Source organism: Gobius niger (genome assembly GCF_951799975.1).
Source record: "Gobius niger genome assembly, chromosome: 6".
In the NCBI taxonomy this organism is placed as follows: domain Eukaryota; kingdom Metazoa; phylum Chordata; class Actinopteri; order Gobiiformes; family Gobiidae; genus Gobius; species Gobius niger.
In genome coordinates this window covers 6,402,739-6,414,942 of record NC_136857.1, presented here as the reverse complement: position 1 = coordinate 6,414,942, position 12,204 = coordinate 6,402,739, and the positions used below count along the sequence as shown (strand labels likewise).

The 12,204-nt window shown below is 40.0% G+C and overlaps 1 protein-coding gene across 2 annotated transcripts in view; it reads right to left on the bottom strand.

Moving 5' to 3' along the window:
* Positions 1–12,204, bottom strand: part of LOC306963930 (metabotropic glutamate receptor 4-like) — a 169,988-nt gene that overhangs the window by 24,564 nt on the left and 133,220 nt on the right. For both annotated transcript variants that reach the window (XM_079557701.1, XM_079557700.1), the window contains exon 3: positions 5,372–5,588. In XM_079557701.1, coding sequence (XP_079413827.1) covers positions 5,372–5,588 — 217 coding nt within the window. The remainder of the gene's footprint in view (positions 1–5,371; positions 5,589–12,204) is intronic.

The following is a 12,204-nucleotide window of genomic DNA, read 5'->3' as shown; positions in this document are numbered from 1 at the left end:
ATCTGCCCTTCAGATGTGATTAATAGCATTCTAGTGTTGCTGACATTTTTCTGTGTAACCTGCCAGCAGCCCTTTTGTAAACACATACAAATGGAAAAATGCTGTTGCTCAGTGAGAGGTGGTTCGGTGAGTACCACGCTATTTGTCACAAAAACCAAACAAAAACATGAAGGGGAAAGTGTTAAATGCACTTTGTAAAACTCTTTCAAAGAGTATTTATTTTCTATTTCCACATTTTGTTCAGGTTATGGGCTACGTTGAGCATGTGGCAGTTGGTTGTGAGTGGCATTTAAAGAGAACCATTCATCCTCACATTCATTTACATCCTACATGCTATAGGAAATACTTTAAAGAATCCAAATATACATCCTATAAAAGCAAACTATTGATATAAGATGCCATCAGCTTTTGGTGTCATATATTATCAACCTGCTCTACAGAGTCAGACCAAGACAAAGTTTACCAGGGCCTTGTAAAACCCTGCGCCTCCTTGAAGGTTTTTCCATTTATTGCTGTGATAAAGTGAGTTCACCTTAAATATGGCCCCCGGAGAGCCTTGTGCCCCAGCCAGAACGGCATCTATGGGCCTTGCAAACTCCTGACGACACTGTAATGAACAGCCCTCAGAAGCATTGGCCTATTGTTCTGCTGGAGTCCATCTAAATTCTCCCTTGTCTCGTTTCCGGACACCTGACACTCCTGTTAAAATAGTTACACTTTCATAGTCCTCCATCAGAGAGTTCACCTTAGGGCTTGCCTTACCGCATGGCATTGTAATGTTGTAGTGGCTCTGACGGTAGAGACACTTGCCCAGTAACTCGAACCTTATGAAGCAAAATTATTACATTTTTCACCCACTTGTTTTTAGACTTTGGGCGGAGCAAATAAGACAGTCATAAGTTTCTTAGCTGAGTAAGTTTTATATTTTTATTCATCACTAAGTTTGTGACACGAACGAGATGAAGTACTGTACATTTCAAAAGTGGCATTTCTGTATTGTCTTGAAAATTGTCTTTGTGCACACCTGCAGCCCCAAATCCTTCAGTGGCTCTCTGTGGAAAACAGATTGAGGCGGTTGAATATAACATAAAGCAAGACTCGAAAGTGCCGAGCGACAATTTAGCAGACATAAACCCATTTCCGAACCACTGCAATGTCAAAATCAAACAATAAACAGTGCAAGTGCTGGCACGAATGGAATGCCAATGTGGAATTAAAGCAAAGCTTTAGTATTCGATTTTTGAAGCGTTTTAATCATGGCAAATAATAAGTGTCTCATTTATTTCATGGCACTTTTGTCATAACTAATAAAGCTCAGTGTGTCATTTAATTTTGATGTGACAGAATGACAGTATTTTCCAACTGTAGAAAGTAGTGTTGTGAGCAAGTTGTCAGTGGAAAAAAAAAAACATTTTTTACAAAGAACAATTTAAGCTAGAAGGGGAGACTGACTCCTGCCAATGCACTTGTTCAATCACATAATAAGACAAGGTGCCTTTTGACCCCAAACGAAAATGTCAGGACAACATGCTCTCTCAATGCAATATTCTAGAGCATGATAGGCTTGCTTATGTATACAGCCCACAACTGACCTTTTCTGAATAAAATCAAACAAAACACTTTTGTTGTCGACATAATTTACATCTCTCAGACTTTTATGCACAATCCTGATCCTGAACGTTTTTGTTATTAATTGTAGCGATCTAAATTGCTAGAATTTTTAGCGGCTGGATTTTTCATAATGAGAAACATCATGTTTGTATCTCCCAAATTAAAAACACAAAGTGCTATAATTTTCCCAAACTGATGTTCAGACAATAGACACTTTGGAGTAATGAGTATTCAAATCATTCCTCTTGACATTTCGCTCACGACAAAGGGTTCGGCGTGCAACCTTCATTTTTGACATTTGCATAATCTCAGTGTGCCTGTCACTGCCCCCTCCCTCCCCTGTCATTATTTAAATCCAATCTCATTCATTATCATTTCAAATATGCTCTTACATCTAATGCTACATGACACTGTTTGTAAATCAATTTGACGTCTTCCAAATTAGGATGCACGCGTTTGACATTTCACTCTTCACCGGTGGAATTGACTTGACCCTGACGTGTAAGATTCAGCCAATGAGATAACGCACGGTGGGTAATTGAGACGCGACCATATCCTGGGAGAATAGGAGAAAAGCACTGACAGCCCGGGGTTCTTTTGAGTACAAGAGGGATCGTAACATGAATTTTAATACAGAAAAAAGCAAGCCGTTATAATAAAAAGGGTCTTCTCTGTCATCTTGCGTAATAATGCTCCATTATGTCACTTTGGTTTAATCCCTGCAACAGTCTGATTGATGAGGAAGAACAGAGACTTAAATGAAAATATTTTTATACTAAATCTGCTTTTTTTTCCAGAGATACACCCTTCTAATAGGTATGCCTTATGAGTTAAGTTATACAAAATAATGGTGCCATCCAACCTCTGCTCACTCACCCGTTTGAACTTAAAGCGGTTGAGTGAAGTGTCTCTCCCAAAGACTCAACGGCAGTATTAACATACTTGAGCTGGATTTGATTATAAATAGTGTAATTAACAAATATGGAAAGAGGGTACTTCAGGATTATGGTGTGAGGAAACTGCAGTGAATTATAGTAGGCCCAGAACTCTTACTTAAACTTGAAAAGACTTGCTTAGTGTTTTGGATCAAAACATCTTCTAACATGCAGACATGCAGGATAAGATTGCAGTTTAAAGCTATAACATTTGGATTTAACACACGGCTGACAACCTACAGCAAACTGTTCAGCTCTCGTCCCTGTGTGTACGTTTAATCTGCTGCTAAAATGAACATTTGCAGTGCTTTGTAATGTGCCCATTAGATATCATTCTGACTATAGTCTGAGTCTTTATTAACAAATATCTCTTCTCCCTGTTTTAATGCATATGGCTCCGCATGGGCGCTTATGCCGAAACATGGCTGTCCTCATCTTCTTAATTGTTATTCTCCTCTTTTGAGCCTGAGTTCACGCTTGCTCTCCCGGCAACACAAAAGGTTATTTGCTCCCTCCTCTGAGATATTGACTGCCCCAGTGTCAAACTGTTTCCGCTCCACAGTACTGAAACTCCAGCTCCGTTGCTCTGATCAAATGCTGGCTGCTGCACCGCGTTAATTCGCTTTCCACTTGAAAGACCAGTGAGCTATGATCACATCATGCAGATTGTGCTGCCAGCAGGATGTCGTGTCATCGAACGAAGCACCTGCCCTGCTCACGCCCACATAGCCACACGCACAGCACATTTGGTGACAATATCGATCCGCTTTCTAAATAAGTAATGCCATAAGTATTGGAAATCCCATTTACTCAGTATCATGATGTCTCAGTCTTACTTCAGAAATAGGCTGTAGTTTATTGAGATGTTTGTTTTCAAGATTATAAGTGCGAAAGTACCATATAATAAAGTATATGGCAATTTTATTACGGAAAAATATTCATAACACTTATTTTTGAAAAACGTAATTTCAAAACAAAGTCTGCTTACTGAAAAACCAAGCTGTACTGCCAATGTCTAGACCTAACAAGCATATGGTGTAACGGTCAGCACTGCCATCTGTGTGCATACAGCATCAAGGCAAAAAAGGCTAGCAATTACTAATCTCAGTGATTTCACAGCTCACACTAGTTTGATGCCATATTTCACTGGAAGTTATAGCACACTTTAAGTCAGAATATATTATCTTCAACTTAATGTTGTATTTGTTTATAACAAAGAGCCTTGCCACGCTGAGGCCAACGGCGCAGCAGCTCACTTTGCCCTTGGGCAGCTCTTGACCTCTTACTTTGATTATTTTATTGAAAAGAGCAACAAATAGCAGCCAAATGCTTCTATGTGCAACTTAAGTTTTAGCAAGGTTACCAGCTTGTACTCAGATATTATTATTTTTAGTCAGCTATATTGGCAGTACAAAGCATTTGCGGAGGCTGACTTGACAGTTAAGTTGTAATATGTTCTTACAGTGAGAAGACAGTGGACAGAATCTGATGTCTGTCTGTAAGCAATAATTCTGCTTGCGTGGTTGACAGCATTGCCTGATGAGCTGTCAGCCAGTGGCAACAAAATTGAGAGAGAAAGTTTGGTAAACAGGTTTTTGAGAAAAATGTTAATACTCTATTTTTGAGCCTTGAATCCCACTTTAAAGTATGATTTTCGATTTTAGGAAATATTAATCTTTGACCAGCGGGAGGAAAACAGCTATTGGTGAGGCCACTTACTTGCCTTTCCTGTATCAACACATCAACTATTTCCTACACTGTAGTCAATTCAATAACTAATTAAAGCATGATTACTTAGATGAAATAAAGAAAACAACTATTATGGCATGAGCACAGCCGCTGCAGACAGAAGAAAGCGTGCTCCATCTGTGCTCCTGACGAACGAGAGGCTGCAGCAGATATGCACTAAGCACCAATGGCAGTAAAAAGGGTCTAGTGTTGGTAAAGAAGAAGTAGTATTGCGTCTCACGTCTGGAGTCATTACATTTCACTTCACTCGGGGTCAGAGGTCGTCCTGGAGCAGGCCAGGGCCGCGGCAGGAGCCAAAGTAGAAGTCATTCCAATATTGTACAGTGCCACGTCCCTGGCTGCCCCAGGAAAGGTCTGCAGCCATTGAAGCTTTGACTTAAATTAAAATTCATATTTCATCTTTTCTATCAAACTTGTAGCAGATAACACATACTCTGGAGATATGGCTTTGGAGCTTAGAAATGTCATACTCAGTGGCCGTTTAGATATAAAGCTTTAGATCTAAAGTGTCATTGTAAGACAGAAAAAAAAGAGAGAAAGTTACTTCTAATACTTAGAGCAAGAGTATATTTGTGTGTTTATCTCTTTTCTATTATCTGTGTTGATTATGTTGCAGTTTTTTATTTTTTGTACTTTGTTGCAGTACTTTGTATGTTTTTTTTATGTATTGTCTGTATTTTTGCGCTGAAAGCACTTTGGGGCACTACTCTGTTTTTAAAATGTGCTATAGAAATAAACCATGACCTTCTAATTTAAGAGTGGCATCAGTATTTCACCATGTAGTACATATCAGTGTTTGATTTATTTGTTTTCCATTTCATACTGCTCCAGAGGTAAAGTTTGCCAAACTCATTCTAAATACTAATAACATTCACTCCATATTTCACACAGCATGCGCTTCTATTTTCTGCTCTAATTTGAAACATTACAATTCAAATCAGACTTTTCCCCTACTCTCTCTGAGGGTGCATCTCTATCTCAGTTTCGTGTTCATGATGGAGGATAGATTGACAGAGCCCAGGTTTTCACAAGTGTAAATAAAGTTTTGCTGTTTGAATGTTTGAACAGACACTGACCGTCCTCTCGAGACCTCTGGATAAAAGCGTCAACTCCGCTCTCCCCGTAGTTCCCTTCTGAGGCGACGGTGGACACATAGTTCCACTGCATGGCCTTGACGATGTCCACCATTGCCTGGGCCTGGTAGGTGTCAGGGGGAACGACCCGCGAAAAGAAGTCATATCGAGTGTTATCGCTGAGCTCTGGAGCTGTTGACGCGTAGCTGATCTGAGGGATCTGAAGGAGAGACAAAGAAAGGGGAAAAATGTGTCTATTTTTTGAAGTAGGGTCACAGGATTAATTGCAATCAAATTCAAATTGTAGCTTTCACGGTTGGAATTAACAAGTCTTAAAGGCTGCAATTTTCTTTCAAGTAGTAATGGCCACTGAGTCTGTTAGAACGTGCACTGTGAATGGGATCTTGATTTGAAAACATAAATAACAAATCTCTCAATTGCAGTATTATTCATAAAAATAACATGTTTTTGAAGTTATTAATGTCATTTGCACTTTGAGGAAACATGAGCAGATAAAAACAGTACATTTGGACTCTGCATTCTTTTATTTTTTTAATTTAATTAATTTAATAATTTAATTGGAACAGTAATTGTTAATGAATAACTGATTGTAGCCAAAGACTAATTTACATCTATAGTCCCACAGGCGGGGGTCACAATGGGGTCACAATACATCACAAATCTATACAAATTACATTAAGAAAGATTTCAAAATCTAAATCCAAATTCAATTTACTTTCATCAAATGACATTCTTCCTTCTTCAAGCACCTACACAAGCACTCTTCCATGCTCACAGTGCATGTTAATGAACACACATGGGTCTCATGCATGTAAACATACCACACCGGATTGTAGTCTTAGGCTAATTCCCATCCGTTGTCCCCCATGCACACTCTCATTCATCCTATTGTACATGTTTTTATTGGTAGGGGAAACTGGAGTACCCGGAGGAAACCTACGCAGACACGGGGAGAACATGCAAACTCCACACTGACTGAAACGAACCCGGGACCTTCGAGCTGTGGAGCACGAGCGCTAGCCGCTGTGGTACTGTGCCGTATATAATGTACATATTCACATAATTTACTCTTTTTCCAAAAACTACTACAATGCTATTGGAGCAGGGGCAGAAGGCAGTGGCATTGCATGGATAGCAATTGCCAGAGCTTGTGCTATAAGTTCGGTCTCGACTATTTAACTTTGAGAGTTGCCTTTTGTTCATGCTTGGTTTCAGATTGCTGTGAGTGAATTGTGTTGGTGTTCCTCATTTGGATACCTTTATCTTGGCGTTTATGTTTTATAAGTGTGGTAATGTTTAAGTCTAGAAAAACCCCTAGGATTAAAAATGTAGTAATACAAAGCGCCGGCAGAGGGTGAAAACCTGCTTGTTTGTTTACTAAGATCCCCATTAGCCATTGCCCTTGACAATAGCTAGTCTTCCTGGGGTCCAGATTATAAAATCACATTTTCATACAATGATCACAGATCACAACAGCATAAAAATATAAATACACAATTACAACATATTACATTTGTTGCAGTGTGACAACAAAGTCTTTTTAAAAATGTTTATGTCTGCAATGTTAGAAATGTCTTTAGGCAGAGAGTTCCAGGATTTCATCCCTCTGAACATAACAGCCTTCTGTCCAGTCTGGGTTTTACATGATGGAAGAGTAAAATGACCATTTACTGCGTGCCTTGTGTTAAACTTATGTACGGAGCAACTGAATACAAGTACATCATACAAAACCTTAGGGAGTTTTAACACAAGAATCTTTTTAAAGAAGCAAAGAAGGGCAAAGTGCAGTCTATTCTTCACCAATGTCCAGCCTAAAGTTTGGTGCAACCTTTGAATATTTGTATATTTTGAGCACCGTAGCGCGAGACGTGCTGCCTTATTTTGCACTAACTGTAGCTTCTCAATATCTCTTTCGGAGGCACTGGACCAAACCATTGGGCAGTAATGTAAATGGGACAGAACAATGGTCTTGATCACTAGTGAAAGACCACCGCTCCTGCGATGATTAGCGAAAACAAAACTTGAAACGATAATAACCTCCGGCAAACATACAGGGAAGAGCGTTTGACCACGGACGGGATCAGAGCAAGTGTGTTCGGTGTGTGAACTCACCGTATGACGTATATCAAAGCGATGGCAGGTGTTTGGAGCGCGAAAGATCAAGAGCAATTTTATCTTTTGCTTTACATCTACGTTTGCTGTGACATTCCAGCTACTCATGGACCCTAATAAAAGTATTTTTAGAAGATGCTGTGTAAAGTTTGAAGCAGCACTCTTGTTTAGGTGAATATTACAAGTTGACACCTAACATCTGCTAAAATCTCTGGGCTCCTCCTCAGTGGTTACTCATCCCCTGCAGATGCCACATTGTTTCTTTAAATAGTCCAGAAGACGGCGAAGGCTTAGCTCCGACTCTTCCTCCCAAGTGTTTACCACGGCAGTACGGCAACTCTAATCTGTGCCTACATTCGCACTTGTCTCCAGCATAATGCCCGATTTATGTGCGGCTGAACAACATATAAGAGCACGGAGAGAGCCCGGAGAGCTGCTGTAATTCCCTGTGTTCCTGTCAGAATTAACTACCTTATTGGCTCATGGCTCATGCAAAATGGATGAAACCTATAAATAAGAAACACTATGTCATGTACTGCATCTTTTATGAAATAAGCAGCCATTCCTCCTAATAACGTGGATGCAATGATTTCCTTCTCTCCAATGGGGATATGACGCTGTGCCGATTGTCAATGGTACTTTCAGGAATGTCCCAGTGAAAATATACAGTAATGTCAAAAGCCATCGTCACACTATATGTATCATTCTTACAACAAACCGATTAGCAGTAATACTGGCCCGTAGGATGTTTGGATGCAATCTTAAACAAAGCATGATTGTACATTTCATGACCCTATCTCACATTGGTATACTGGTATATGGGAGCGCAGAAGGTTCCCAACCTTCGAGATTTTTCTAAACTGATGAACAAATAACCAATATACATGATATAACAAAAACTGGCTTCTTAAAACCTTTCTCTTTGTTCTTCTCTTTCATGGTTTTAGCCAACGTTGTCATCACAGACTTATCAACTTCAGAAGCTCAAAGTTGCAGCATAATCTTGACTTTTGCTCACTCGTGTTTTTTCTGATTTATTGCTGTAAGAGGCGCTTTGTTCTTCTTTTTGTTTTGCACTGACCCCATTTCCCAACAAAGCTGTCTTCAGATTTCAAGGAGGGGCACTCTTAAGGTTGAAGCATTAAAGAAGAAAGGATCATACTTTACATTACCATTTAATTATAGCACAGAAGACTTCAACGCAGTGGGACAAATTGACACAGATTAAATGGAATACGTACAAAATGCATTCAATTAGATAACTGTGAGCATGCAGTTCCGTCCTGTGCATAATTACTATAGCAATTATTTTAACAACAATTAAAATAAAAGTTAGGAAAGTTATTTTCAAATCATGGCACAGTGTGACTCCAAAGCCGACCTATACCTTATTGAGACTCATGCACATGACACAAAGTCTGTAGTGATGAAACGTTGCATCATGGAAATAGCGTAGGTAGCAATACATAAAAGCCATGTTTTGGCTTAAAGGTATAGTTTTGCTGATGATGATATTTCTCCATGACTTCACAGAGCACGTGTCTTTGATGTGGTCGTGCAGCCTCAGTGTGAACCTGCTGCTGTCAGAGCACAGCTGTGCAGACTGCACCGCAGACCAGGAGATTCTCAAGGCGCGGAAAGTGATATCTGTACTATCTAGATCTATGATCACATTCAATCCACCGACAACTTTTACATTCTGCTTGAAACAATTAGTTAAATGTGTATTATTCTTTATTAAAATTGTAATTCGGTAAGGTTCTATGGTAAGGTAAGGTTTAAATATGCCATCTTTTTATGTACAGTCTGACGAGCCAAACGGTGATCAACGTACACATAATTCATGAGAAAAACATATATACAGTATCAATATCCCTTGTTGGTCTTTGGACAGCATGAGAAAACGTGCATACTAGTAATAAACAGTTTTGGCCTCTTGGGTGTATTGTAAAACAATCAATGAGCCAGGGGTTCAAATCGAAAATAAGGTTGTATATTAAAGGTGCATTATGCAACTTTTTATGCGAAAAAAAGTTGATATTTGTGCATTTTTTACCTTGTAGTGACCCAGAGGCTATATATGTGGTCAGCATGATGCCTTTACTTTCCATCACATTGGTCTTTAGGACGCTCCATGACCAATTGTTCAAAGCCCTCTCACCAGAAAATCTGCTGAACAATTAACCCTGGAGTGTTGTAGAGGCCACTGTGATCGAAAATAAAGGCACCATGCTGACCACTCATATATATACAAGATCAAATACGCATAAATATCAACTTTTTTTTTTTCAAATAAAAGGTTACATAATCCATCCATCCATTTTCCTCCACTTGTCCGTTGCCGGGTCGTGGGGGCCGCTGTTGGAGCTGCCTGTATCACATTGCACCAGCCCCTATGGCTCCTCCTGTAGATGGTAGGTCCACAGGACAGCACGGGCCTGTTGGTCTCTCATAAGGGGCTTCTAAACCGCTCTTTGCCTGACCCGTCACCTAGGACCTGTTTGCCATAGGAGACCCTACCAGGGGCCAACAGAGCTCCCACGATCATTCGGGTGCTCAAACCCCTCCACCACGTTAAGGTGGCGGTTCCAGCAGGGGAGGTTGCATAATGCACCTTCCACATAGTAAAGGTTCTACATGCAGAACATACTTTACTCAAACGGTATCACTTTGTTTGGCATAAAACAAAAATCAAGTCACCAATCAAGTCAAAACTTGTTAACTCCAATTCTGAGTGCTTCAGCGATCAGAGTGTAAAGTAAGGGGCCTTGTGTGGCTGTGTCTGTGTCAGCCTTCTGGACGGTCACACCAGTGCTGTCTCCTCCTCTCCCTGCTCTCTCTGCTCTCTCTGCTCTCTCCACTCGCCTGTCTTGTAGAGAGCGTGTATGGCTTGTGTTAAGTGCATTGCCTCATGGAGTGTGTGAGCTGTGAATGATGCCGAAGCGGAAGACTGACCCTTATACTGCTTAGGCCTTGACAGGGCAAGAGCGTGGAGGCCCAGACTCGCTTTATATCACACCTGGCACTGGGAGGGCAACCGGCACTCACAGAAACTCACCAAGCTTGTTCACATATTGATTTTCATAGGTGGTGTTCATTTGATTAAACATTATAAAGTCTAATATTGAGGTGAAGGGCATAGCATAGAATTACTGGGAAGAATTTGCAATTAAATCAAGCCTTGGCCTGGTTTTGATATCTCTGTTAAACCTTTTATAAAACATATCCATATGGAACAACAACTATAAACAATATCAATGTCCTCTCTGTCAGCATATATAATCTTAAGTAAAAATATTTATAGTATATTATAGTGTTGAAAAACTATAATCACACAGGCATGAGCATTGTCTGTGAACAACACAACACAATTCAATGCCTTTGCATTCCTTACTTTGCCCTGCAACTTTAATTGTCGCAAGATTTCAGTTTTCAGTCTCACAAAAATCCCTCTTGAAAGGCTTGAGTTGATACCAATTGGGTGGCAGTATTGCTGTTGTTTGTTAAAGCAGTACTGAGTAACTTGTTTACCTTAATAAATCCTTTTCGTAGTCCTTCTGGGGGTAATACAAGTGTTAATGGGATGATTGGGGGTTCTTTCATCTCCCCCTGGTCTCTCTGGCCAGAAAACTTCAATTGCAACTTTGCTGCCACCGGGTAGGGGTCACCAATACACACTAATGGAATCACTAAGATGAAGCAAACAGGCTAACAGGCAAAGCTAACTGCGGGCTAGCGTAGTATTTACTCTCACAGACAATTGAGTAAAAAACGTAACATGCTACGACACCTTCAGTGGCACTCATGGCCTCTAGGGGAATGGGTTACTTTAATACTGCAAACATAAAAACGATTCTTTAAAAAAAATGTTGTATTTTTGTTTTGTTTTACTAAAAACTAAAAATGAGGAGCACTTGATCCGATCATCAACAGATTCTCCACTGAAAGTCCATTCTTTTTCTTAAAAGGTGGAAAATTTGGAGAAAAAAAAGGTTTACATTTGTGCGTGTTTGAGCTTGTTGTTTTTTTCCAAATAAAAAGTTGCATATTGCACCTTTCGTGATTTCTAATTCATTCCCACTGCAGTATTGCACAACAATTCCCCTACAAAGAGTTAGTCTCAAATGTGTGGATTTACTGTCCTTTCAAATGGAGCCCCACTGTGTTCAGAAATCAGAAATATTGACATAATCTTCAAGAACCTACAGTATATATTACACATTGCACAAATTTCTCCTCCTCTTCTGCCCACCCTTCTTGGAAGCCTGAGACATGTGATATTTGCCCCCCTGCTTTTCACGTTGCACTGACGTCACAAAGTGGAGACTGAGAGGCTGAGATGAAAGTGTTGTTTAAAGGTGTTTGGGAGGTGATAATAAAGTCTCGTTTTCCTTTTATTATTTTAATGTTTTATCCGGCGGCGATCTTCTTAGACATGTACAGCCCGCTTAGAGTGTTGGATGCGCTTGTATTTGTTAATTCATCACTATGCAATTTTGATTTGAGACGTATGAAAGTAGTCTGCCACAACACATTCCCCCTTTGTGGCACAACCAGTGCTCGTTCCTGAAGTGGCCTTTTAAAAGCAGATAAGATATCATCATAAATCCCCACTGACACTATGCATGGTTGTACCTGTCTGTCCGGCTCTTATCGCGGATTACACAGCTGTTCACAAGGAGGCTTGATATTATACAAGAAGG